General features: G+C 60.6%; 4 protein-coding genes across 5 annotated transcripts; 1 reads left to right on the forward strand and 3 right to left on the reverse strand.

Annotated features, from left to right (window-relative positions):
• The first annotated feature begins 1,349 nt into the window (after positions 1-1,349).
• Positions 1,350-6,668, forward strand: NDUFV1 (NADH:ubiquinone oxidoreductase core subunit V1). The gene is made up of 10 exons (XM_011227560.3): positions 1,350-1,518; positions 2,599-2,681; positions 2,757-2,927; positions 3,645-3,828; positions 4,533-4,722; positions 5,126-5,338; positions 5,519-5,685; positions 5,958-6,039; positions 6,268-6,413; positions 6,515-6,668. The coding sequence occupies exons 1-10, from the start codon at positions 1,447-1,449 to the stop codon at positions 6,599-6,601; spliced, it is 1,395 nt and encodes a 464-aa protein (XP_011225862.2). The 5' UTR covers positions 1,350-1,446; the 3' UTR covers positions 6,602-6,668.
• Positions 6,669-7,128: 460 nt separating this feature from the next.
• Positions 7,129-11,183, reverse strand: LOC100467242 (double C2-like domain-containing protein gamma). Its single transcript, XM_002921289.4, has 11 exons — positions 11,029-11,183; positions 10,536-10,921; positions 10,284-10,363; positions 10,137-10,208; positions 9,812-9,921; positions 9,585-9,720; positions 9,400-9,453; positions 7,904-8,055; positions 7,725-7,806; positions 7,450-7,546; positions 7,129-7,377 (listed from the first exon to the last, which is right to left on the reverse strand). Exons 2-11 carry the CDS (start codon positions 10,783-10,785, stop codon positions 7,247-7,249), a joined length of 1,164 nt encoding a protein of 387 aa, XP_002921335.2. The 5' UTR covers positions 10,786-10,921; positions 11,029-11,183; the 3' UTR covers positions 7,129-7,246.
• Positions 11,184-12,899: 1,716 nt separating this feature from the next.
• On the reverse strand, positions 12,900-15,423 carry NUDT8 (nudix hydrolase 8). 2 transcript variants are annotated; one of them, XM_034645507.1, is made up of 4 exons: positions 15,123-15,423; positions 13,914-14,046; positions 13,299-13,397; positions 12,900-13,206 (listed from the first exon to the last, which is right to left on the reverse strand). In XM_034645507.1, the coding sequence occupies exons 1-4, from the start codon at positions 15,314-15,316 to the stop codon at positions 12,979-12,981; spliced, it is 654 nt and encodes a 217-aa protein (XP_034501398.1). In that variant the 5' UTR covers positions 15,317-15,423; the 3' UTR covers positions 12,900-12,978. The 2 variants fall into 2 exon arrangements, with proteins under 2 accessions (XP_034501398.1, XP_034501399.1); XM_034645508.1 differs by having other exon boundaries at positions 13,299-13,376; positions 15,123-15,420.
• Positions 15,424-16,759: 1,336 nt separating this feature from the next.
• On the reverse strand, positions 16,760-21,966 carry TBX10 (T-box transcription factor 10). Its single transcript, XM_034645506.1, has 8 exons — positions 21,226-21,966; positions 20,636-20,903; positions 20,444-20,545; positions 19,851-20,022; positions 18,290-18,445; positions 17,914-17,981; positions 17,563-17,657; positions 16,760-17,133 (listed from the first exon to the last, which is right to left on the reverse strand). Exons 2-8 carry the CDS (start codon positions 20,845-20,847, stop codon positions 16,844-16,846), a joined length of 1,095 nt encoding a protein of 364 aa, XP_034501397.1. The 5' UTR covers positions 20,848-20,903; positions 21,226-21,966; the 3' UTR covers positions 16,760-16,843.
• Positions 21,967-26,602: the final 4,636 nt, after the last annotated feature.

Raw genomic sequence — 26,602 nt, forward strand, 5'->3', positions numbered from 1 at the left:
GGTGCCTTTGTTGGGACTACCACTGACATCTGCAATGAGTGTCACACGTGTGTTACTTGTTCTTTGTGTTTGCCAGGGGTGCAGAGGGGCGAGGTAGGGCACTCCAGAAAGGAAGAAAGGCCTCAATTTGATTCCAGCTCTACCACTCCCCAGCCTCATGCCCATGGACAAGAGAGGAAACCCCCATGGGCCTCAATTTTTTCTCACATATAAAGTTAACTCTATTCTAGGCTGCTGTGGGAGAGTATTTGAGAAAATCAGAGCAAATGAGTTTGTAACTAGCAGGAGAGACAAGAAAGGATGGTACTGGGACAAGAGAATAGAGGAGCGGGACAGAAAAGACCAAAAAGGGCATGCTTGCCACGGGACCAGAGCAACATATCACAAAGGGGGCCAGCGACCTGACAAAGACAAGAGCTAATCAGGCTTCCCAGACCTCCTGAGAAAGCAAAGGATGCAAGACCTCCTCAGGCTGGGGGAGCACAGAGTAAGGGGAGGACAGTAAAGTCCCAGGAAGAGGGGGTCCTGGGCAGGGGCTGCATGGGTGATGTGGTCTGGGCCTGATGACCCCGCCAGGGGAGAGGTGGAGTCCTTAAACGCCAGGCCAGGGCCTGGCTGTGAAGGCAGTAGGGGCCACTCCAAGATTTCGAGCAGAAATGTCAAGTGCCAGACTCTACTGACAGGGACTGAGGATGGAATTGGTTGGGAGAGCTTAGCAACACGGGCAAAGGATGCGCCACTCCCTGACCATCTCCACCATCTCCACTCTCTCGGCCTCATCCCAACCTAAGACCTCCACCCACTTTCCCCTACCTGCCTCTGGAGCTGTCCCTGCTCCCTACCCCTAATGAGCAATACTTCCTTGAGCCCAGGGGTGCCCAGAGTGGGGCTAGGGAGGGGTCAGTCTAAAGGTTTGGACTAGGACATAATAATTACAACGCGGTCATGACGGTCTTTGGCCCTAACCAGCCTGATTTCTCTACCTGGGCCGTACACCTGTGCATACAACAAGTGCACATTACACCAGAAACCAACAGAAGGCGTCACGCGACGTTTGTTTACTTGGGGTTTAAAATAAAACACATTAAAAAAAAGAAGAAGAAAGAAAAGAAAGCCTGGGGTCCGGATGCGCACGTGAACAAGCCGAGCAGGGGAGCGAGAGGTTAAGTGCCAACTTGCAAAACGTGGAATGGGGGTCCCGAGGCTGCCGGGACTATGTTTCCCAGCAGTCACCGTGCCGGACAGGCCACTTCCGGCTTCTCCGCCCACCTATGAGGAAGCGGGGCCGGGGGCGGGGCGAGAGAGGCGCAGGGCAGCTTGGGCGCGCAGAGGGCGCCAGGGCGCGTGACGTTTTTCCTGTGCGCCGCCTAGCGTCCCCGGCGCGCCGGTTCCTCAGCTTCGGGGCCGTGAAGGTGACAGCGGGAGGTGACTGAACTGTCTCCCGCGATGCTGGCGGCACGGCGGCTGCTCAGCGGGTCGCTTCCCGCTCGGGTGTCTGTGCGTTTCAGCGGCGACACGGTGAGGCCCGGCCTGGCTCCGGCCGGGAGTGTCGGAGGGCCGGGTCTCGCTACAGCCCCTCTGCGCGCGCCGTCCCTTGGGTCTGTAGTGCCTTCAAAGAGAGACCTGCTCATTTTCCCAGCCCGGCAGGAAGGTTGCCTCTCCGGCATAGGTGTAGAGGGGAATGTGTCCCGATGGAAGGGTGACTTCCCCAGCCCTCCGGCTCCTTCCCTATTTAACAGCCGGGCGACATAGCGGAAAATTTTGCAGGTGGGGAAGCGTCCTTGTCTCGTTCCTTCCTTGGCAAAGCCTTGTACAGTGTAAAGGTGTCATTGCCTCATTTTACAGATGCAGAAAACAAGCTTTGGGGAGGATGTGCGTCTACTGACGCCCCATCCAGCGCTCTGCTCCCTGTAATGACTTTTAAGGGGATGGGAGTGTGGAAGCCAGGTACCCTTAGCCCTCACCTGGGGTGCTCCCACTGGGTCAGGTGGAATTCCAGACCCCACTTCTCCATCAGTTTTATCCCAAGTGGGTCTCCCTCCATCACCTTTGTGTCCCAGCCCCAGTGAAGTCTTCCTTTTGCATCAGTAAACACATTTTGTTTCCAGCAGAGTTAGTAATGTAAGGCCCTGGTCTGACCAAGTTTTGGTCCAGCAGGACAGCCAGGCAAGTGAATGGACACTTCGCCCTGGGCTCGGGGAGGTAGCATGGTGCTGTGGTTCAGGTGTGGGCTTTGACCAGGACGGACCTGACTGCCAGTTCCATCGACTGCTTTTGGTTGTGTGCCCTTCCATAAATTCTGTTTGTTCTTAGCCTCAGTTTCCTCCTCTGTAAAACAGGAAATCATTCGTGTCTCAGGGTTATGAGGATGAAATGGGGTTTTGGATGTCAGACGCTTAGCCTAATATCTGCTAAGCAGGAAGTGCTTACTAAGTGGTGGTGGTAGTATGACGCCACAAAGGGTTCCGAGGCTTAGGCCCCTAACCTCTCCTCAGCCCAGCCCCATCTGATCAGGGGGACCCAAGAATCTAACTTTTGGCCAGGCCCTTCATGACCCCAGAACTCCGCTCAGACTCCTGACCCGTTCTTTGTCTTCAGACAGCACCCAAGAAAACCTCATTTGGCTCGCTGAAGGATGAAGACCGTATCTTCACCAACCTGTATGGCCGTCATGACTGGAGGTGAGTTGGTGCTCTTAGCTCGGTGGGTGTCCTGGAGCAGGGCCTCCCCTTCAACGCCTTTCCCACTCTGTCCAGGTTGAAAGGTGCCCAGAGTCGAGGTGACTGGTACAAGACAAAGGAGATCTTGCTGAAGGGGCCTGACTGGATCCTGGGTGAGGTCAAGACATCTGGCTTGCGGGGCCGTGGAGGTGCTGGCTTCCCCACTGGCCTCAAATGGAGCTTCATGAATAAGCCCTCAGATGGCAGGTGTGTGTAGGGAGGTAGAGATGGGATTGCAGGAGAAGCCTTGAGGGTGGCTGTGGCTTACCTGGGCCTTGGGGCTGTTTCCTTGGAAACTAAAAGTGAATGAATGGGAAAATGTGACCAGAGCTTAAGTAGGTGGGACTCAGTTCTATCTGGTCTTCCTCAGGGTAGCAGAATCAACACAAGATTTTGACTCAGGCAGACTTACTGGTCAATTCTGCCTTCTAATTATATAGTTTTGTGCAGTCTCCTGGTCTTTTTGAACTCAGTTTTCTTTTTTTAAGTGGATATTATATTGTGCAGGGGTTAAAGAGCTAGTGTTCATATAGCTTTTGGCCCTTACGTTGGTTGGCACAAAGCAAATGATAAATGTCAGCTACTTTACCTCCTTTTGACCCCAGAGATATGGCAGAGGTTCAGGAAGGTTCTCTGTGACCAAGAGCAGATTTTGGGCTCTTAGGAAAACACAAGGGGACGTTTGGACCAAGCAGAACAAAGACCTTTCCTGTGTTCATAGACATCCAAAGATGTAATAGGCAGCGAGCTCGCTGTCATTGATGGTGAGCAAGCTGAGCCCCTGAGAACATGCTGGGAGGACAGGGAGGGGTTGGCTATCAGAGGGGACATCTTTGGGGCTTCCTTGGGTGGAGTGGGGTGGCATGTAGTTGAAGGCCCAGCCCTGGTGGCCCTGTAGCCTCACTAATGTGCTGGCACCCACAGGCCCAAGTATCTAGTTGTGAATGCAGACGAGGGGGAGCCGGGCACCTGCAAGGACCGGGAGATCATGCGCCACGATCCCCACAAGCTGGTGGAAGGCTGCCTAGTTGGGGGCCGGGCCATGGGCGCCCGTGCTGCCTACATCTACATCCGAGGGGAATTCTACAATGAGGCTTCCAATCTGCAGGTGGGAAAGGAGAGGGACCTCCACAGAGGGGGGTGCTCGGTGTGCCTGGCCCCCAAAGCTGCCTCCAGGCTCTTTCTCTATGTTCCAGAGCCTCAACTTGGGACTCGGGGGGCAGGGGTGGGCTTGCAGGCATTTTTCCTGCAGAAGGGTCAAGGGTTCATTTCTGCAATTCTGAGCTCGGCGTTGCCTGTAGTGACTGGTCCAGGGCCAGAGTCTCACGCCATTCTGTTAGGCTCTTGTGCGGCAGTGGCGAGGGATGTGGGAACAGCACCTGGGACAGCGCCTGGCACATAGTAGCAGTATGTGTAAGTGTTGTTGCTGCATATTTAAAAACCAGCCTCAGGGTCTTTTCCTCCGTGGCAGAAGTAGTGCTTGCTCATTGTAAAGATGGGAAACGTTACACACACACAGACCTTCCCCCGATCGCTACCTGCGGGAAGCCGCTTATGAAAATCTGCATGATTTCCTCAGCCTTTCTTTGAAAAATACGTGTAGTTGGAGAATTTGTTAAGTGTTGTTACTGCAAACGTAGCACACACATTGTAAAACTTCCCACCCCTCTCCCAGAGCATCTTCTGCTCATGTCCAAGGGGGAGCTTTTTCCTGGACTTTGGTGAACACAGTCTCCCGGGGCCTGTGCCCCTCCCCACCACACAGTGTCCCTGGGCTGGTGGGAGCGGTGCCCTCACATTACTGTCCCACAGGTGGCCATCCGAGAGGCCTACGAGGCTGGTCTGATCGGCAAGAACGCCTGCGACTCTGGTTATGATTTTGATGTGTTTGTTGTGCGTGGGGCTGGAGCCTACATCTGTGGGGAGGAGACGGCACTCATCGAGTCCATCGAAGGCAAGCAGGGCAAGCCCCGCCTGAAGCCACCATTCCCTGCTGATGTGGGTAAGACCCGGCCCAGTCCTGGGCCTTGTGTTGTGTCCTGTGGACTCGCATCTGGCTTCAGGTCCCTGCTGGTCATTCTTAGGGGATTTCTGAGTTCCTTCCGGACAGGGACTCAGACACAGAGTGGGGTGGTAACAACATAGAGACTCAGCCTGCAGTCCCTCATGCCCCCGTGTCAGACACCCGGCTCCTCTCCAGCCTCCAGGGACTGGCAGAGAGAGGTGAAAAGGCAGTTCAGTGCCTGCTGGAGGTCGGGGTCCCATCAGAGGTGGGAATGACAAAAGGGTGAAGGGGAGCTGGGTCACAGCGCAGGACCCTAGGACAGACCCCACTGCTGGGAAACCTGATGCAACCTGTCCCCACCCTCTGGCGGCCACCAGTCCCTCATGCCAGTCCTCCACAGGAGTGTTTGGTTGCCCCACAACTGTGGCCAACGTGGAGACGGTGGCTGTGTCCCCCACCATCTGCCGCCGTGGGGGTGCATGGTTTGCCAGCTTTGGGCGTGAGCGCAACTCGGGCACCAAGCTGTTCAACATCTCCGGCCACGTCAACCACCCTTGCACTGTGGAGGAGGAGATGTCTGTGCCGCTGAGGGAACTGATTGAGAAGCACGCTGGTGAGGCCTGGGCCCACCCAGGGCCAGAGTGGGGCAGGGTGTCCGTGAAGAGAGCCAGGGTGGGAGGGCCTCATGAGGCAGCGCTGCGCTGGGGCTGACAGGTCCTGGGCTCAGGACTAGGCAGTCATGCCAGTCCCAGCCCTGACCATCCATCCTTTTGGGGACTGACTGCGGTCCCAGGGGGTGTCATAGGTGGCTGGGACAACCTCCTTGCTGTGATCCCCGGCGGCTCATCCACACCACTGATCCCCAAGTCGGTGTGTGAGACCGTGCTGATGGACTTCGACGCACTGGTGCAGGCGCAGACGGGCCTGGGCACAGCTGCAGTGATTGTCATGGACCGCTCGGTAAGGGCTGCCTCTGCTCCCCACCCGGGCAGTACCCCTCCCTGGGCTTCCGGAGAGCTCGTGCCAGCTCCTGGATCCCAGTTCCTGTGACCTGAGATACAGTCAGGTGGGAGAGGAGAGAATTTTCCCCGGAGAGAATGCCTGTTGGGGTCTGGGCAGTGCCAGATGTCCAGGCAGGTGGAGGTGGCCAGAACGCCGCCAGAATCAGGGGCTCTGCTCTGGGGGGTGAGGCTCCAGCCTAGGGGCCTGCTCACTGTTTCTGGTCACCCCAGACAGATATTGTGAAAGCCATCGCCCGCCTTATTGAGTTCTACAAGCACGAGAGCTGTGGCCAGTGCACCCCATGCCGTGAGGGTGAGCACCCGGGGCAGGGTGGGGGCTTTCTCTGCGGCTCACCCTTGGCCTGGGTCAGGCACAGGGCAAAGGTTGGGTGGGCTCTGGACACGGAATGGACAGCTGCTGCTTCCCAGCCGGCCATAGCATCTCTCAGCGCCACCCTCCCCGTGCCCCGCACCCTCGGAGTGCTGTTCCCCACGCTCTGGCTGGGGATCATCGGGCCCTCTCTTGCTGCCGTGGCTGCAGGTGTGGACTGGATGAACAAGGTGATGGCCCGCTTTGTGAAGGGGGACGCCCGGCCAGCCGAGATCGACTCCCTCTGGGAGATTAGCAAACAGATAGAGGGCCACACCATCTGTGCCCTGGGTGATGGAGCCGCCTGGCCTGTGCAGGTACTCGCTGCCCTGCTTGTGGGCACTGGGGTGGGGGTGCTGAGGGCTTAAGGTGCTGGGATTTTCAGCTCTGCTTCACCGTGTCTCCTACCCGCCTCCAGGGCCTGATCCGCCACTTCCGGCCGGAGCTTGAGGAGCGGATGCAGAGGTTTGCCCTGCAGCACCAGACCAGGCAAGCTGCGTCCTGAGCCTGCTGCCCGGCGCTGACGTCCATCTGTCCCGGCTGCTGGACAATAAAGCCAGTGCCGCCCACTCTCCTGATGCATCTTTTCTGTGGCCTGCTCTTCACTCTGCCCCTGTAGCCTATTACTCATGGAGGTCTGTTTCCCAGACAGAGTGAGAGGCTTCCCATAACCCGCTTGGACTCCACTTGGGGGTGGTGAAAGGTCAGCTCAAGGTCATGTCATGAATGACAAACCACTCCTTGGTTTCCTGTGGGTCAGTCTGTCCTAGACCATCTTGAGCGCCCGTCCCTCAGTGCAGATGGCAGGGGCGGGGACAGGGGGCTTTCCCAGTGTGACGAGGGGAAAACAGTGGCCTGGGGTCCAGAGCTGGGCCTGGCCCAGTGTGGGCTTCTGGAGGTGGGAGCAAGGAGAATGGGGCCCAGTCCGCCCTGTGAGGTGACGGACAGGGAAAAGAACAGACTCTGTGGTCTGGTTTGCAGGTTTATTCTTGCTTCATGATTGGCAGTGGGGTGAATTTGAAAGGGGGGTGAGGAAGCAAACAATTTGACGTGGGGCTGGGCACCTTGGGTGGGGCAGCTCTAGGTCCTCCCAGCTCTGTGGGTCAGTTTTGGGGAGGGTGGTGAGCAGGGCCAGGGCTGGGTGCCCCTTCTAGTCGCTGAGCTGGAGGGGCGCGCCGTCCAGCGGGTGCCACAGCTCCAGTCGGTGGTCACTGCGGCCCAGGCATTCACACCAGTGCCGCTGGCATTCCCCGCCGGCCTGGCTACTCAGCTCTACCCCGCCTGGGTTGGGGGACAGGCGTCAGGAGCCATGTGGGAGCCCACTGGGCCCCTCCCCCTCCCCCGCATTCTCACCAATGAAGTCGTCAGCTGTGCCCAGGTCATAGTCCCATACGGACACCAGCAGTGTCTTCTGGGCCAGCTCCTCCCTTGGGCCTGCATAGAAGAACTCCTGCAGGGAAGGGGTCAGAAAGGCAGGAAGGAGGAGGCCTTGAGTCCCTTACAGGTTCAGAAACAGGCTCAGACAGGTGAGTTGCTCAGGTAAGGGGGGACTTGTGCTTTCTAAGTAAGAACGCCAACCTCCCCAACCCCAGAGCGGCTAGGACTGCCCCCACCTGGCCCTGGCCTACCTCATTGAACTCGGGGTTCAGGGTCTTCTTCCGGACACTGGTCTTGCATTTAGATCTCTTCCCCATGTTTGGACGCAGGAAACTGGTTGGAAATGATGGGGTCAGGTTAGGTGCGGCCCTGGAGACAGGCTCTGGGGAACCGCCGCTGCCCACCTGCGTGTCCATCCATCTACACTCACAGGCGGACAAAGGGGTCCGAGTAGCCATTGGCGTCCATGGGGGCAAGGTGGGCGCAGCGTAGCACACCCACCAGCAAGCCGCCCTGCCGGGAGCTGTAGCACAGGGACAGCAGGATGCGCCCGCGCTCCTCCCCTGCTGCCTCCGCCTCCTCCTGCAGGGGTGGGCTGTGGTCAGCTGCGTGCAACCCAGAGCCCGCCCCCCCCGCCAGTGTCAGCCCCGATGGGACAACTGGAGCTGGCTGCAAAGACATCGGGGGCCGACAATTTAATGTCATGATTCCGTTTCCAAAAACAGTCACTGGCCTGGTGCCCTGGAAGGGAACTTCCAGACCCACCGTACCCTCCAAGGCATCCGGAGGGGAGGGGCTTGCTCAGACCAGTTACTGGTCAGTCCAGGGCATCTTTGTCATGGAGGGGAAGGGTGCTGGTGTCAGTGGCACAAACATGCTAGGAGCTTCCTAAATGACCTCTTGCTAAGTGCCCATCACCACCTTCCCATGTGTCACAGAAGCAGCTCCGAAAGACCGTTCTCTACCTGAAGACATAGAGGTCACTAAAGTTACAAACCCTACCCTCTTCACCCCCCACCGCCCAGGCGACCAGGTTCTGAATGGCCTTTGCCACCCTCAGCCCCTAGTGCTTGCAAAGGACTTGGGGAGGATACCCAGGAAGAATGAGCTTCTCCCATTCTTAACATAGGGTTCGTCTACAGAAGCCCAACCACCTTGCTCACATTCACTTCTCAGTTAAGAGTATTCCATGAGCACCCGCCTGGCGCGGGGGGCTTGCGTGTGGGGGCGCTGTGCCTGAAGTGCGCGCCTCTGGGGGCCCCAGCCGGGCCTTGGCTGATTGGCAGGTGCAGCAACTTGCGGCTCCACCAGGGGGCAGACGGCAGCTCCTGGCCCTTCCATCCTAGAGGAGCTGGGGAGGGCTTGCCCACAGCCTTGCAGGTGTCTCACCACCCTGAGCCCGGGGTGGGGGTAGAGTTCTGGCCGTGCCTTTGGTTTTTGGCATGGGGCCTCCTGCAGTCATTTCTGCTTCCTGACAAGGACCTGTCGGGCTACAAGCCCCAGAAGTGGTACCCACAATGCCTTAGGGGTCGACCTAGAAGCCAGGGAGCCCCACCTGCTGTCCATTCTCTCCTGGACCTTGACGGGCCCTCCCAACTTGGGCCATGGACAGATCCCACCAGTTTCAGCCTCTGTTTCCACCTGGACTGTGTCTCTGCCCCCTGAGGGCTTTGGGTGTCCCAGTCCCCAACAGTTCTTCTGGGCTGCCCTGGCGGGGGAGTCACATTCCGTGCCCAGGCACTGGGGTCTGGCTGTTCCCTGGGGCTACAAATGCTAGGGCTTGTGAGAGAGATGGCCTCAGTTTCCTCAAGCCCGCCTGGGCCTGGACCCACCCCCTCAGCTCACCTCAGGCCCTGCCTGATGCACTTCAGCCTGGCCCCCAGGCCTGCCCCCCCAATCCCTGCTTGGTCCCACCGTCCTACCCACCTCCTGATACAGGGACATGCCACGGGCTGTATCCAGGCTCTTGGGCCTCTTGGTCTGAAAGAGCAGAGAGCCTGGTCACCTTGGCCAGACACTGCCTAGAGTCCCCCTCCTTGCTCCTCTCCTCTCCAGCTTCCCCACCACAAGGATCCTGGTCCCCACACCCCAACCTGTGCCACCCCACTTACCAGCTTCTGCTTCTCCAGACACACATCAAAGCTCCTGGCTCGGTTTGGCACCAGCTTCCTCAGGGGCACCCTCAGCTCCCCCAGGGGAGGCGCCCGCTGCCGTCGCCGCAGCCATGGGTCCTCACACACACACAGCCTAGTGGCCGCCCGTGTCAGATGTGGCCAGGCAAGCCTACCCCCACCCCCCACCTCGGCCTTGCCGCCTTGTGGCCCAGGCCAGTCCTCACCGCAGGGTCTTTCGCCCAGCATCCTGGTGGGTGAAGCCGTGATAGGTGAGTGTCTCCTCCCAGACAGGCCCCCTTGTGCCCCGAACTGTGCGGGTCCGCAGCTGGCTGGCCTGGGGGCCAGGTAGGATGGATCAGGGCCTCCTTGGGCCCCGGGACCCCACTCTGGCCCACCTCCCTGGTAGGCCCCCAGTTGCACATCCCAGCAATGGGGCGCTCCGTGCCTGATGTCCAGGCTTTGGTGGGGAGGGGCACAGCAGGGTCAGACGGGTGTTCTGGGCTGGGGTGCGGCCAAGGGGCGTCAGTAGGGGCCCGGGTTCACCCTCACCTTGCTGGCCCCTGGCAGCAGATTGGCTTTGACATACGTGTCCACAGAGCCCGAGGCCGGTGGCTTGAGACCCTGAGAAGAGACAGTGAGCGTGAGGCAGGCCTGTGGCCCAGGCCCTCCACCCATAGACCCCCGCCCCATCCTCACCTTGGCACGGTGAGCCGTGCAGTGCAGGGTGCTGTTGTCCGCATCAAAAAGAAGCGTGAACTCGAGGGTGCCCAGGGCAGCTAACGGCAGGTGGCAGGCAGGGTCAGCTCCTACCTTGACCCCCGCCCCACCCCCCAAAGGGCACCATGCCTCCTGCCCTGCCCCTCCCCGGTCAGATGCCTGGGATGCCCCAAACCCTACCCTGGCCAGGCTGGGCCAGGAGTGCTTCCTTGGTCCCCTGCCCCCACTCACTGCTGTCGTCTGAATCTCCCTCTCTCTCTGGGTCCAGCTGCGGCTGGGGTGCAGAGCGTACGGCAGGGGTCACTGCAGGGTGTGGCTCAGGGGTGCGCAGGGTGTGCTTAGCAAAGGGGTGGAAGTGCGGGAAGTAGTCGGAAATGAGGCGGATGGGCCGGATGGGGCCGGGGCTCACATCGATGGCCATGTGCTCCTGCATGCTCGCCCGGGGTGGCCGCCCCCCGCTCACTGCCGCAGTGCCTGCCATGGGGCCTTGGGCATGGGGGCAGGGACTCAGAGAAGCCCCCACGGGCTGGAGACGGGGAGAATGCAGCGGGCCACGGAGCCAGGGCGAAGAGGCATCCCTGAGGGCGCTGAGGGGGGTCTCGGGTGGCAGCCAGGACCTGAGGACAGAGCGCAGCGTCAAAGTAGGTGGGGTGGGGGAGAAATGGGGGGCTCCAGCCTGAAGGAGGCCCCCGGCGTGCTGGCAGTGAGGCCAGCGGATACTCACCGCTCTGTGAGCTCCTCCACCTGCTTTGGTTCGGGGAGTGGAAGCCGGACTGCCTGAGCCAAGGGCCTCCCAGACCCGGTGACGGAGGGGGAAGGGGCGGGGCTCAGAACCCATCTCCGGGGCTCTCAACCCCAAGGGTCCCTTCTTCAGTGCAGGGGCTCGGCCGCCCACCTCCCTCACCCCCACTTCACACACTGTCAGAGTTATTTTTACCGTCATCATGCGCCCGCTCCCAGGTGAGGAATGTGGAGGGCCAGAAATGACACAAGGGGTGTGAAGTGTGAGGGGCAATGGGAGGGGCCGCGAAGGAAGGGGTAGGTGAGGCGGGAGGGATGCTGGCGGAGGGAGCACGTGGGGAGGTGTGTAGGAGTGAATAGCGCCGTGGGGACACTTTGGGAGGTGTGGAGGGGGCTCGTGGGAGGTGAGGTGACAAAGCATCCGTGGAGGGGGGTTGGGCGCCCAGGGAGGGGACTCCAGGGACGAGGGCGTCTGCAATCCGGGCCTCTTGCAGCTCAAGCTTTTCAAAACACGAGTCACATCATTTCACAAACCTGTCTGCCCCTCTCCCAGCCTGGAACAAAGTCCTCACCCATCACTGAAGCATGTCTATTGGCACCCCACGGTGGCTCCTGAGTGGTGGGGCCCCTCCCCACCCCCACAGTGCTAGTCTTGTTTCCTCGAACACCCCAAACTTTGTGCATGTGCTGCTCCTTTGCCCGACGTCCCTCCTTTGCCCTTGATCTGGCCTGTGCTTGCCCACCTTTGGTTTCAAGGTCACTCTGCAGGAGACCTTCGCCGGTTTTTACGGGCTCAACTTTCCCTTCTCTCTTCGCATTGGTCTGTTGGGGACTGCCCCTTCCTTAGTCTCATTCTAGAAGGTTCATCCTCCTCCCCAGTTCTCTGCCTGTGGACCCTGCCCACCAATGAATTCCAACTCCGGCAGGCCATGTGACAGGCTCAGGGAGGGCCACCAAAGTACAACCCCGGGTTAAGCGGCCAAAGAGGGAAGCTGTTTTCTGTTGATGGGATACTGGTGCTGTGCCATCCTAGAGCGGTTGCCCTCTCCCTACTTCTCATCCCTGCAGAGTAGAGATTCTCCAAGAGCGAGGCTGACACAGTGGAAAGCACAGTAAGAGGAAGAGAGCCCCTGAGCCCCTGGATCCAGCCATGCCTGAAGCGAGTGTATCTCGAATTTATCACCATTCCTCTTTTGGCAAAGTCAGCTAGTGGGTGTAGCTTCCTATTGCCTATCCTGGTTAATATTGTCCAGTCTACCATGACAAAGTCAGACTGCTTACAGCCTCTCTGGTCTACATAACTGATGTATTCCACTATTATCTGTGGTTAATGAATGTACAAACACATGATTATCTGGAGGACCTGCTCTGAGATCTTGCCCAGACTGAGTCACCCCCAGAGGTCAGGGCAGCATCTGGCTGGTCTGAAGATTAGGCCCCAGGACAGTGCCCGGTTCGTGGTAGGAGCTGGGCATGTTGGAACTTTGCAGTAACAAGCAGGGCTCCTCTTCGGATTCCCAAAGCCTGGCACGGGGTCAGCTAGACACAGAGGCGGGAGCAGGAACTACAGTGTAGTGGCTGAGTGTGGGCTCTGGAGTCAGAGAGGGCTTGGCTCAAGTCCTAGCTTGGGGTGACCTTGGGCAAGGTGTCTCTTCTCTCTGAGCCCTGGTCTCACCAGCCAGAGCCAGTGTTGGGCCCACCTCAGGGCTGTGGTGAGGGCCAAGTACACAGAAGCGCCCACTGTTCTGTGGGTAACAGTGTGATGAGTCAGAGGCACCCCAGCCAGGAGGCCAGTGGTCCCATGGGGTCTGCTCGAGGTCAAGGCCCCAGTACAGAAGAGGCAGCTGCCACAGATTTGGTAAAAGCTCTTTATTCAGTCCGGGAATGGAGCTGGCCTGGCAGGGTGAAGGAAGGGCTGCTCGTGGCCAGGCCTTCAGCCCGTGGGCCTCTCCGAGCTGGCCAGGCGGGGCTGGTAGGCACCAGGTGCCAGCAGCTGCAGCGTGAACTCCGTGATGATGGCCGTGAGCCCCCAGACACGGTGGGGCCCGTGCAGGAAGACAGGCAGCGTGTAGCTGAAGTGGCCACGCCGGCAGAAGTGGGTATACCCTTGGTTCTGCGCCTGCAGCAGGTGGGCCAGGGGGAGCACAAATACCTCGTCCACCTGTGGGAAGGAGGCCGTGAGAGGGCGGACGGAGGACTGCTGTGGACAGAGACTCCCCCGGCTGGTTGGCCCCCACCGTCCCCCCCGCTCACCTCTTCGGGGTTGGGCCTGAGACTCTGCGGATCCAGTGGGCCCACACCGGCAAGCACTGGCACCACGGTGGCCTTTTGCTGGGGCAGGAGGGTGACAGGCTGTCATGGGAGGCATGGCCTTGGCGGAGCTTTGGGGCTGGGAGGGGAGCCTGAGAGGAAGACCCCCACTTGCCATCCAGAGGCCTTCAGCATTGGAGGCCCCTGCCCTGGAGCCCACTCCAGCCACGCTCACTAACTCAGGGCCCTCAGACTCACTAGAGCCATTCCGCCCTCTGGGCCTTTGCAGACTGTTCCTGCCACTTGCCCTTCCCTGACTTTTACTCCCCTAAAATCCCCCACCTGTCACCCAATCCCTGCCTACCCTGTGAAGCCTTCCCCAACCCTCCTCCACCAAGCTGGGCAGAGCTGGCTTACCCCGGGGCCACCTTCAGCCCCAGACCCGAGCCTCGGGATCCCCCGTGAAAAGGAGCTAAGATACCCCCGGCCCCTCCCTGGTGGGTTGTGTGGGGATGGAACATGCCCACCAGGCAGGTTCTCCACCATGATGTCTGCCTGCCAGAGGCCGTGACCACCCTCCTTGTCCCTGCTGGTGGCCTCAGGGTGTAGCAGCCTTACCCTGTCGTGCACAGGCCGCAGGACGCCCCACACATGCTCCTCAGACACAGTAAGGCCCAGCTCCTCGTGGGTCTCCCTTAGGGCTGTATGCACCACATCCTGGTCAGTGGGGTCACATTTGCCACCTGGGAAACTGATAAGCACAGGGAGCCTGGTCCTTGTTCTGTCGGGGCCATGGCGGGTGGGGGTGACAGCTGTGGCAGAGGGCTAGTCACCCACTAAGCATCATCTGTCTCTGCCTCTAGTTTGTAGTGAAGCCTCGGGCCAGCCACGTGACCTCTCCAGGCTGTTTACCTCCCTGAACGACAGGGGTAAGGGAGAGGTCCTGGAGCTCACACACGCAAGTTTTGCCTATGGTGGCCCCAGTGGCGCCATGACCCTGGTGCGTCCCCAGTTCCCACCGGGGACAGGGGCGGGACCAGGGCGGGAAGCCAGGCAGCTCCGCCCTGCGAACTTCTTCGGCTCCAGGACCCGAATCTCCCCTGAGTCACCGGCAGGGGGCGGGGTCCTGCCTTTTTAGAGAGGCGGACGCATCTCCGAGAGGTGTCCCCAGCCGGAGGTGGTGCGGCACGCGCTTCGAGGGGCCCGGCGTGGCGACCGGACTGGAGCACCCTCGGCGCCAGACCCGTTCCCCAGAGGCGGAAAACCAGGCTCGGAGAGGCGAAGCGCCTTGCTCAGGTCCCTCCGGTCCTTCCAGAAGGGACAGGAGTTCCCGGCCGGTGTACCTGACGTCACCCTTGTGGCTCCCGGCCAGGCGGCTGGACCGCAGCGTGTAGAGCAGCGCCGGGACGCCGCGCACCGAGCACAGCGGCACCAGCACCGCGGCCGCCGCGGGGCGCGCGCGGAGCCGGGCCCGTGGCCCCCGCCAGCAGCCGCCGGCAGCGCCGCTCGCCCTCCGCTGACAGGCAGTCGGGCAGCATGTCTGTCCCGGCGCAGCCGGGACACAGAGGGCGCCCGGCCTCGGGAGGGAAGGGAAAGGACAGCACTCGCACTCCGCGTTCCGTGGGAAGCTGGGCGGGGCTACGGGAGCAGTCGCCCCGCCCCGCCCCGCTGCTTGGGGCTCCGAAGCGGCCCTGGCTCTGCCCTTGGGGGAGGGGNCGGCGCCAGACCCGTTCCCCAGAGGCGGAAAACCAGGCTCGGAGAGGCGAAGCGCCTTGCTCAGGTCCCTCCGGTCCTTCCAGAAGGGACAGGAGTTCCCGGCCGGTGTACCTGACGTCACCCTTGTGGCTCCCGGCCAGGCGGCTGGACCGCAGCGTGTAGAGCAGCGCCGGGACGCCGCGCACCGAGCACAGCGGCACCAGCACCGCGGCCGCCGCGGGGCGCGCGCGGAGCCGGGCCGTGGCCCCCGCCAGCAGCCGCCGGCAGCGCCGCTCGCCCTCCGCTGACAGGCAGTCGGGCAGCATGTCTGTCCCGGCGCAGCCGGGACACAGAGGGCGCCCGGCCTCGGGAGGGAAGGGAAAGGACAGCACTCGCACTCCGCGTTCCGTGGGAAGCTGGGCGGGGCTACGGGAGCAGTCGCCCCGCCCCGCCCCGCTGCTTGGGGCTCCGAAGCGGCCCTGGCTCTGCCCTTGGGGGAGGGGCCTACACGAGAGGCGGGGCCTCGGTGGAATGGGGCGGGACCTAAGGGAGTGGCCTCGCCTCCCGTTGGTGGGGCGGGGCCGGAAGGGGCGAGTCCCGATAACTTGGCTTCCGGCAGAGGGGCGGGCCTGGGCGGAGGACGGAACTGGCGATGGTGGTGTGGGCCCGGTGCCTGAGAGTCCCTGCAGCTTCTCGCGTCGCGCGCGTCCTGGCTTCCCGACCCGGCCCTTCTGACGGCGGTGTTCGGGAGTCGGGGTGTCAGGCTTCGAGGCTTTGCTGGGCCCCGCGTCCTCCACGCCCACGTGTGCCCGTCCCTTTCCTAAGGACTTAACGTGAAGTGCTCCAGGATGTTCGGAGTCAGCGTTTCGGGGATCCACGGGGTGCTCCTCCTGGAGGCCGGGGACGTCAGGGGCTGCGGGAGGAGTGCCCACCCGGTCCCCCCCCCAACCCCCGGCTCCTCTCCTGGTTCCTCTGGGTGGCGCGCGCCGCGCCTTCCGGCTCCAGGGGACCCGCTCCAGCCTCAGGCCTTTGCCCTACTTTTCCCACCGCTGGGAGCTTCTCTCCCCTCCTCCCCGCCCCTCTCCCTCGCAATTTCTACTCCTTTAGGTGTTGGTTTGAATGTCACCTTTCTGTGAAGCTCTCTTCCCTCAAGTCTGATTGGACTCTCAAGTTCCTCTCCCCCCCCCACCTTGGCCTGTCCCGTGTGGTCACTGCCCTATCATGTTTCTGCATCCCTTCAGACCCCGGCTTCTCAGGACCAGACCACCCAGTCTTGGGCACAGCACCTATACGTGGAATGGCAGGTGTCACCATGCTTTGCGTTGACTTGGAGCAGGTGCCTCTGAGCTGCAGTTTCAGTCCTCACTGGACACAGAAAGCAGGGGGCAGAAACTGCAGCCTCACTCAAAGCCCTGCACCCTAACCCTAACCCTAACCCTTGGCTGTGTCAGCACCTTTGCCATCACTGTGCTCTGAGGGATACGACTGGCACTGGGCAGAGCTTGGGATGTCTGCAGCCCATTATCTGCGGTCTGGGTGTTCCTGAGTCCCTCCACCCTGAGCCCGAGGACAGATGCTCTGACTACTCATGCCAAGTGGTTTAATGGTGGGGGAAAGGAAGAGGTAAAGCAGGGTTTGGAAGAGTCCCCCCTCAAGGCAGAAGGGGACAGGTGGGGGGGTTAGCTGTTTCCAAGCCTGGCACCTTCTCAGCCTTACTGTGATTCTGGGCAGGTTGCCTCCCTCTCTGGGCTTCCACCTGCCCTGCTCTCCTTGGGAGGGGACAGGGTCTCTGTACAGGCAAGGCTGGAGGGGATAGCATTCAGGGCAAGAGAAGTCTGTCCACAGGGCCTTTATCACTGAGGGTCCTGGACAGGCCCCAAGCACATGGCAGTGGGGGACAGGAGCCCCAGCCTAGCTGGGAGGGGCAGGCCTTCCTGATCTCTGTCAGCTTGAATACTGGGGAGGGGATACGGTGTTGGTCGGGCCCTTGGGATTCTGAGGGGACTTGAAGCACCAGGGTACAGGCCCTGGTAGTTGAGGGACTGGTAGGTGGCTGGGGCCAGCAGAGCTTCAGGGGGGGCCAGCAGCTGATGGTGCAGCCGGGCAGATGTCCTGGAGTTGGAGGCCGGAGCTTTGTTGCGGTCTGAGGGAGGATATGGTCTGAATGGACCCCAGACCTCCCCTCACATCTGCAGCCTCCCCGTTCCTTCCCTGCTCCCATCCCATTCCTCCTCTTCTCAGCCTTTGCTCTTGTTCTTCCCTCTCCCTTCCCTCTTCCCCACCTTCTCTCACTATCCAAACACTTCCCAGTTCTTCCAGGCCCAGCTCAGGAGCCACCTCCTCCAGGAAGCCCACCTGACACTTCCACCCCTACTCTTAGAACCTTGTCCCTGTCCTGTTCTCTCTGCTGTTGGTCCCAAATTGTCTCAGAAATCTCTTATCTCCTCCTCTTTGTCCACACAGGTGCCCAGTGGGCTTGCTGAACATGCTGAAGCCCCTTGCTGGGGGCCCTGTGGCCCTGTCACCTCACTTCCTGCCCACCATGCAGGCTCTGGTCCTACTGGGGGCTAACCTTTTTCCTGCCCTGCAGGGCACTTCAGCAGGCAGGGACTGAGGCCGCTGTGACTCCGGGCCGGGATGCTGAACAGGGCTCGTGGAGATACAGTCCTGAAGATGTGACAAGCAGGGATGGAGGCAGGAGGTCAAGGGGAGAGCCCAGGCCAAGGGTTGTGATCAGTCAGACAGTGGGGACCCCGGGACGAGTCTGTGGGCATGACCCTCAGAGAAGGGCAGGAGCCGAAGCCTTAGGAGAGGCCTGGGGTGGGGGTGAGGGGTTGGGTTAGGGCAGCCNGGAGAGGCCTGGGGTGGGGGTGAGGGGTTGGGTTAGGACAGCCGGGCGGAGCTGCCAGGGCCCAGACAGTACCAGGATTCCGAGTCCGTCTCCCTAAAGCCCTTGGCAAAAGGGTTGCTGGCTATTTTCAGCTGGGTGATCTGCAGAGGAGAAAGTAGTTATGGGTCAACCCTGAGCCAGGGAAAGGCTACGGGGCCCCACGTTCAGCCACCCCATCTTCTCTGGACGCCCCAATCAGGAGGCCCAGGGACCTGAGCCCTTCAGCCCGGGAGCCGTAGAGCCAGTGGGCATGATGGCAGGGGAACGACTGAGGGCAGAGGTCTGCCGAGTCCTAGAGAGGGAGAGAAGGGCAGGTCTGTGAGCATGTGGGAGCTCAGAGCCTTGGGCCTCAGTCTCCACCCCTATGAAATGGGCTGGCAGTTGTCTCTTGAGCTGTGGCCCAACCCACCCGGTGGTTCTGATAGGCTGTCACGGCTGTGAACTGGGTCTCCGCGAAGATGAAGGACTTGAAGTTCTCCTGGGCGTAGCGCTCACTGTCCTTGCGTGGGTCCACGAAGACCACGTGGAATCGGGGCTGGTAGCGGTGCATGGAGTTGAGAATGATCTGGAGGGGGTGCGGAAGGCAGTGTGCAGGGGAGCAGCAGCAAACCCTCCCTGAGGCTGTCTTCTCCGGGGCGGGAAGACTGCCTTTCTTATAATGGGGGCACAGAGTCTGGCCTCGAGAGCGTACGGTTTTGCAGCAAAGCCCCCTTCGTGTTTGAGCATTTTTGCCACTGTGCCTTCTCTCAAGTCCACATCCNAAGACTTCTCCGGGGCAGGAAGACTGCCTTTCTTATAATGGGAGCACAGAGTCTGGCCTCGAGAGCATACGGTTTTGCAGCAAAGCCCCCTTCGTGTTTGAGCATTTTTGCCACTGTGCCTTCTCTCAAGTCCACATCCCACTGTCAGCTTTACCTTCAGAAATATCCCACTGTCAGCTTTACCTTCAGAAATATCCAGAATCTGACCACCTCTCCCATCCCACCACCTCTGCTCCGTCTGGCCACCATCACGTCCCCCTGGATTTCCTCAGCCACCTCCTGGCCGGTCTCCCTGCCTCCACCCAGCTTCTCTTTCCATTCTGCGCACAGCGAGCCCAGCGAGCTGCTGCATGTCACCCCTGCTCAAAAACCTCCTGTGGCCACGCACGGAGTAAGAGCCAGAACCTTCTCCACAGCCGATGGGCTCTGCAGATCAGCCCCGGCAGTCTCAGGGTCTCTGTCCTCTCATCTCCCCTACTCACCCCACTTCAGCCACNTCCTCTCATCTCCCCTACTCACCCCACTTCAGCCACATGGGAGCCTCCTTGCATTCCCCCCAGCGACTGGCCCAACATTCTGTAGCCTCAGGGCCTTTGCACCTGCTGTTCCGTCCCCTGCACCAGCTCCTACCTCTGTGTGCATGGGCTGCCTTCCCCTTTTCCTTTAGATCTCTCTTCAAATATTGCCTCAGCAGCTTCTAGAACCCCCCTAAATGGACCATTCACCTCTGTCTCAGCTCCCCTCCCTGGTTCCTTTTTCTCCTGCCATTTATCACCATCTGACACACTGCTCATGGGACCTTCTGGATTCTTTGCTTACTCTGCCCCCTACCGCAGGAGGTGAGCCCCTTGGGGTCAGGGATCTTTGTCTGTTTGACAAAGTGGCAACGATGCTGTGTTCTTACACCTACCAGGGGCCTGTCCCGTGGAGGGCATTCCATAAACACTGTCTACAAGGAGGACAGTGTTTGCTGGAACATTCCCACACCTCCAGCCCACTTATCCACCTGCTTGGACAGTCCCCTCTGCTGTCCAACCCCTGGCCAGGTGAACTTGGCCCCCAGGATTAGCCATCAGTAGCGGGTGGGAGTGCTGGGCACCAAGGCCATTGGGCATTAACGACACGGCTAGCCCTGGTCCCAGGCTTCGTTACAGTCAGGCCTCAGAGTCCCCAGGCCTAAACCCCTCCCCGCTGTGGCTGGGGCCTCACGTGGCCATTGTCGTCCAGCAGGTTGTTGGTCAGCTTGAGCTTGTCAAAGGACACAATCTGGCGCATCCACTGTGCGCCCTTGGCCGGTGAGTCCGGGTGGAAGTGCACGCGACCGGGCGTGACCGGGTCTGCTTTGCCTGCCACCAGCCAGGCTGAGCTGTGAAAGGCGTACCTGGGGAGCAGAGCAGGTGGCAGGGGTGCCTCATCTGTACCCCACGGCACTCATCTGCTGCCCCCACCTGGAGCCAGGACCGGCGGGGCAGAGGAGCCGTCCCTCAACATACTGCCCACGCACTGTCCCCACCTCGCACGTGAGGAACGGGAGAGCCCAAGAATGCTGTCTGGCCTTGAGTTCCCTGTGGCTGCACTGGGCTAGCCCACTCTGCCTGCCCAGGCTAGTCCGCTGCCCACTTGAGACTGCCGGCTGCCCTGAGCTGGGCTCCCCCGCTGCCATCGGGCTTCCACTGTGGCCCCAGACTAGGCCTCCCTGAAGCTGCTCCAACCGGCCCTGGCTCACCCCAGAGTGCAGGTAGGGGTCTGCTTCCCGGCTCAGCCCCTGCTATTTGAGCGGCTTCCCTGGCCAGCCCCCAGACCTGTATCTTTTGTCGTCCAGAGGCACGAAGTCCATGAGCAGGGCGTAGTCAGCCAGTGTGTCCATGCCCAGGATCTTCACCTGGAAGGTGGGAAACATCCTCCTGCGGGAGACAGGGGCTCAGCAGCCCAAATGCGGCTCCCGCAAGGCCCCCTGTCCCCACCACACACACACACACACCCGCTGCTCACACCTGCCTGCCTTGGTGACAATCATCTCTGTGCCCAGCTGGTTGAACTCCTCCCACAGAGCCTTCATCTCCAGCTGAACTGTCACGCCGGACACACGTGGGTTCTTGGGGCCCTGCTTGCTGGGCTCAGCCATGACTCCGGCCCCCGCAGAGCCGGTGGAAGGGCCTGATGGAAATGGGGAGTCCAGCCGGGGCTCCCAGCTGGAGCTGGTCATGGGCAGGGTGTAGGGCTCCAAGGACGCATGCACCCCGAGGCCAGCAGAGAGGAAGGCTGGGGAGAGAGGATGAAAGTGTGGGTCGCTGTTGGCCTCACCCCTCTGCCACCAAACTAGCTCTCATCCTTCGGACTGCACGTAGGCGTCTCTTCCTCCAGGAGGCCCTCCCTGACTGCCAGGCCTGTGTTCCCAGAGTACCCCTTGCTGAGTATGACTTCATGAAGTAAATGCTGACTTAAAGCTCCTGGAGGCCAGAGACAGGGCCTGTCTGGTCCCCCAGGGAATCTTTGAGCCATCAAGTGGCCTCCTGGCTTTGAGCAAATTGCTTCATCCCCAAGACCCTCAGATTCCATATCTGTCACAAGGGGTTCTTAATACCTGCCTCCTAGGGTCCATGTGAGGATTTGTGAGGATCCATTTGGTGCCTGGCACACAGCAGACTCTTCAAAAAGGACCCCTGTTACGCAGAATAGGCTGTGGGAGGTTGTGGGGTTGGGAGTGTCATGGCTCCGCGGAGACCCGGCTGCCTGGTGCTGCTCCAGGAGATGTGAGCCGAGAGGAGACCCTGGAATCAGCACCGGGGCCTCTCACCTATGCCTGAGCACGAAAAACTGCCCAAAGCCCGCCCCCAGCGGCCCATCCTAACGTCCTTCAGCTGTGGCTTCCTCCCTTTTTCCTAAATTCCGGTTTCTGATGTGCAATCCTGGAATGAGCCTTGGCCAAAAGTTTTGCCACCTTCTAATCTTGAAAAAAAAAAAAATCCTAACTACAGTGAGATACTACTGTACACCCACGAGGAGGGCTATTACCAAAACCAAAACCAAAACCACTAACAAAGCAAAAACAAGCTGCGGGTGTTGGCGAGGACATGGGCGGGATGGGAAACGGTGCAGCGGCCGGAGAACAGAACGGCCAGACGCTCCAGCAACGCCACTTCCAAGCATTTCCCTAGAAATTGAGAATTGCCCAAAAGGAACTGGGGGCAGGGCCCTGAACAGATAGGAGGACATTGGTGTTCACAGCAGCACTGTTCCCAATAGCCAAAAGGTGAGAGCACCCAAATGTCCATTGATGGATGAATGAATGAGCAGCCTATGGTCTATTCAGACAATGGAATATTATTCCGCCTTAAAAAGAAAGGATATTCTGCCATATGCCATTACACGGATGGACCTTGAGGACATTACGTGAAGTGAAACAAGCCACACACAAAAGGACAAATCCTGTGTGATTCCATGAATTGTCTGACTCATAGACGGGGGAGGGGGTAGGGCAGGAGTGAGTGTTTAATGGGGACAGAGTTTCAGTTTTGCAAGATGCAAGAGTCCTAGAGACGGGTGGTGGTGATGGGTGCACAACAGTGTGGGGGCCCTTCATGCCCCTGCACTGTTCACTTATAAATGCCTGAAATGGAAATTTTTACTTTATGTACATTTTACCACAATTTACAAACTAAAACTAGGGGGAAAAAATCCTGAAACACTGACTATTAGTTTCTAGCCACCCCCTAAGGGACCAAGAGCCTGGTAAAACTGAAATTCCTCCTGGGAAAAGGTGGATTTCAGTGCTGGGTGGATGGACAGACGGACAGAGAGATGGTGGAAGGAGGTTCCTGGGGGGGGGTGTACGTGTAATGAGCAGACAGGTGGGCGACCCGGCCAGAGCTGGCGCGTAGTAGGTGCCTCATCTGAGTGTGGCACTCAGGGCCTGTGGCTCCGTACTTAGCAGCCCTGAGGGCCACGTACGAAAAGTGGCCCCTCACAAAAGCCCCTGGGAGTTCTGCAGTCTGAGAGTGGGGGGTGGGCTCTGAGAGGGAGGGGCCACATCAGCTCTGCATCCCCCGGAGGGATATGAGCTACACGGGCTGATGTCCCCCCAGCACCCAGACCAGGCCTTCAGATCCACAACTGTCCATTGCTCAGACCCCCTGCTGGGGCAGGCCCATCATCCGGGGATCCGATGCCCCAGGATCCAGGGTGCTGCGGCCCCAAGGGAGAGGCTCAGGGCTTCCCTGGGCCTGGGGCCTTTGCACAGGCTGGTCACTGGCTCCTAAGTCTTTGACGAGCCCATCCCCTGCCCACCTTGGTCAACGGGCCACCCCTGAGTGCCCTCAGGAACTGGGAGGGGCCTGTTCTCTGCCTCGTTCCTCCAACAGGAGGCATCCCTTGGGGTCAGGATTTGACAATTTCCCATGAGCATGGAGTCAGGTCTGGAGGGGAAGTTAGAGGCTTCTTGTCCAGCTCCCCCACCCCTCAACCTTGATACTCAATGGGTGAGGCCCAGAGGGGAGGGGACAGGCCCAAGGTCACCCATGCCTGAAAAGGCTTTCCCTTCCCAGTCGGGACTCATATACCCCTGCCCAGCAGCATCCCTATATTTGTATCTAGGTGGCTGTGAGCCCATCAGCCCTGCCCTGGTGGGATCTGAGGCCTCAGCGTGGGGTGCGCCTGCCCCACCCTCTTGCCCAGGACCTCGGTCCAGCGGAGTTTCCTTGGTCCCCGCACGCAGTCCCTTCCCTGCCCCATTCACCCCAGAGCCTGTGGCCAGCTGTGGGTCCACCTCCACTGGCTGCACCGTACCTGCCATGGGGACAGCCTGGACGTTGGCCCCTGGAGGAGCCCTGCTCAGCGGGGGCCTGCTGCAGCTGCCAGTTGAGGGGCCTCTGCCTGCTGGGAGCGTGGTCAGCCACTCCGGGCCTCCTGGCCCAATCAGTAGCACGGCTCTGTTCTGCAGGACTGTCCTTCCCTCCGAGAGATCGCTCACGTCTTGCTTCTCCACTGGAGCCCGGCCCCTGGTCTCTGCAGGTGGGACCTTGGTTCTGGGGGGAGACAGGACCCCTTCTCCAAGCCACGCTCAGACTGGACTGCGCGAGGCTGCTTGCTGGGCTTGTCCAGCTCCAGGCGTGGTGCTGTGTGGGAGGAGGGCAGGTGGGAAGGCTCTGACGTCGCAAAGCCTCCTCTCCCCCTCCCCGTCCCCTCTCCCAGCTCCCTCCCTTCCCCAGCCAGGAGTCCCCCAGCCATTCCTGATCAATGGACCCAGGTGCAGGGTGGGGGGCATCTTGAAGACCCATTGGGTGGTCCTGAGGGGCCCAGGCCCGGTGAGTGGAGAGGCGCGGCGCCTTTAGGGCCTGGGGGAGGCTGGGGAGGCTGCAGGGGCCACAGGAGCATGAGGGCCGGATGGCAGACATGCTGCCCTCTCGCTGGGAGCCCGACCCCCTGACCTGGGGCTGCTGGCACACTGTGGCCTGGGCCACTGGGGCAGCAAACACGAGGGGGCAGCATCAGCAAGTGCTAGCAGAGGCAGAGCCCCTGGGCTGGGGGGAGGAAGCTGGGCCTTGCTGATGGCTTCAACCCATGAGCTGTGCGGTGCTGGTGGTTTCCTGACTGTCCCCGTGCCTCAGTTTCTCCAGCTGTAGTAAGTGCATAATCTCTCTAACTGGGATAGACAGCAGTAAGCTGTTCCTATCCTGACTGACGGTGCCTACGTGGTCCCCACAGGGTGGGGGCCTGGCCCAGGTCAGAGGTCACTGGTCTGTCTGACCATGCACCTTCTCCAGGCCAGCCATTCAGGGACACATAGATCACCGGTCAGGAAGGCACGGGGGGTGAGGCACCCCCAAACTGGTTGCTGTCAGTTGAAAGTGCTGTTTGGCCATTTCATCCCTGCCATATGGCCCAAGGAGGGTTATCAGGCACGACCCCAAGCTAGCCTGCTCTGGGGGGGTTATTCCAGCCCCCAGGCCAGAGCTAGATGAGAGCACCTCAGGCTGTGCCGGGCATACTTGACTTGGGGCCCCAAGGCAGGCAAGACCCCTCTTCCCCAGCACACCTCCTCCACTGGGGACGTGGGATAGGCAGAGGCCCGTATCTGAGACTGGCCATGGAGGGACCGAGGGCTGGAGGACTCCCTGGCTCCTCCCCGAGCCCCGTGCCATGGGGCTGACCTCTCCTCCCTTCAGCTTAGGGATGTCATCTGCTTTGGTCTCCCATACCCCAAGTCCCTGCGGGCTGAGCTGGGAGAGGTGGGCGGACTCCTGGCACAGACCCATGCCCAGCTTTGCAGTTCGCTGTGGGGCAAGAGAGGGGGCTTCTCTGGGCTGGTGAGGGTCCCAACGGCTCTCAGGGGCCAGCCACTGGGGCTGGTGGGAGAGGGGAGAGATGACGAAGGGGCTTGGGAGATTCCCACCAATCCTGGTGGCTCCCCCTCAGCCTAGACTCCCAGGAGCGGGCCAGCCCGAGGTTCTGCTGGCTGCTGATGTGCGTGCGCGCTGCGGGCCGTGGGACGGAAACATCCCCACGCACGCATGTGAGCACGCTGACTTACAATCCACATGTGCACAGATGACCTCAAGGCCCGATGCCCCAACCCCTCGTGAGCACGCGCACCTCTCTGGCACACACACCACGCATAAAGCACGCCTCTCCGCACAGCTCCTCCCCGGCTGGCCTGCCCTTCCTGCCTGAGGCGCCTGCTGGCCCCCCTGCCCCCTCATCCATCTTGCCTGCCAGCCCGTCCCCGGTGCCCCCATATCCTTCACACCTTCTCATCTCACAGCTCAATAGAGGAGGCCGCGTGGCAGCTGTGGCCGCGGGGAGATGGATGGGCCAGGCAGGGGTGCGGAGGGGCTGGGGAACACCGCTGCCCGTGGACGGAGCGCCAGACCCCCCAGGCACCCTGTCAGGCTCCGGTGGGTGTGGAAGCTGTCAGGCGGTGTCCAGTTTGGGCTGCGTGGACGCCCTGCAAGGTGCCTGGGTCAGGACTGAGGGGACCTCAGCAGCAGATCTGGAGCCCGCGCCCTCCTGGGTGCTAAGGAGTTCCAGCCAGCCTCCCTGGTAGGACTTCCCCTGCCCCAAGCCAAGGCACCCCTTCCCCGCATCCCTGCACCTGGGTGGGCTGTCCTGGGTGGGGAAAGCCTTGTTGCGCTCCACCCCTTCCCCAGCCTGGCTCCTCCTGCGCCCCCATGGGCACTGGGCTCCTTACACAGTGGAAATGCACATCTAGGCTGTGTGCCCAGCCATGTATAGACCCCCCCAGAAGGACGCCCAAGGTACTTTGGTCCTGGAAACACACACACACACACATACACACACAGCACCTGGGCAGGCACACCCAGGGTCACCCACACACGTGTGCCCATGTACACGTGTGCTTATACATGGGCATATGCTTCTGCTCTCTCAGACTGACTCCCTGGCCCTGGGAGTGCTGGCAGGCTGGGGGGACCCCTCTGTTGTCTCCAGGACAGTTTTTCTCCAAGTGGGATCTTCCCCCTGGTCCCTGATAGGCAAGCATGGGTACAGAGACAGGCACCACTTGCCCCAGGACATACAGCATGTCCAAGACCACACTGGGCCAGACCTGCCCCAGATCCTGAGGTCACAGAGGGACCATGCAGGACAGAGGACATGAATCATTAACCCCTGAACATCTTCCATTTTACAGATGGGAAACTGGGCCCGGAGGTATGGGGCATGGCAAGAAACAGGGTGTACAGCAGGAGGCCAAGGGGGGCCCTGGGCTCAGGATTATGGCTGAGGACCCACTGTTCAGATGGGAGGGCTGAGGCTGGCCAGGTCTGGCATGGGTTAGGGACCTGGGGTGGGGGCGAGAACCAGTGCTGGCAGGGCAGGCCCAGAGAATGTGAGCTTCTCAGTCTGGAGGGAGGCAATGCCCTTCTCCTAGTAGATGGCCTCGTGATGAACACGGGGTACACAATGGACTCCCCCTCACAGAGCACATCCTTATCACTGAACAT

This window comes from Ailuropoda melanoleuca, chromosome 16 (assembly GCF_002007445.2).
Source record: "Ailuropoda melanoleuca isolate Jingjing chromosome 16, ASM200744v2, whole genome shotgun sequence".
Lineage (NCBI taxonomy): Eukaryota > Metazoa > Chordata > Mammalia > Carnivora > Ursidae > Ailuropoda > Ailuropoda melanoleuca.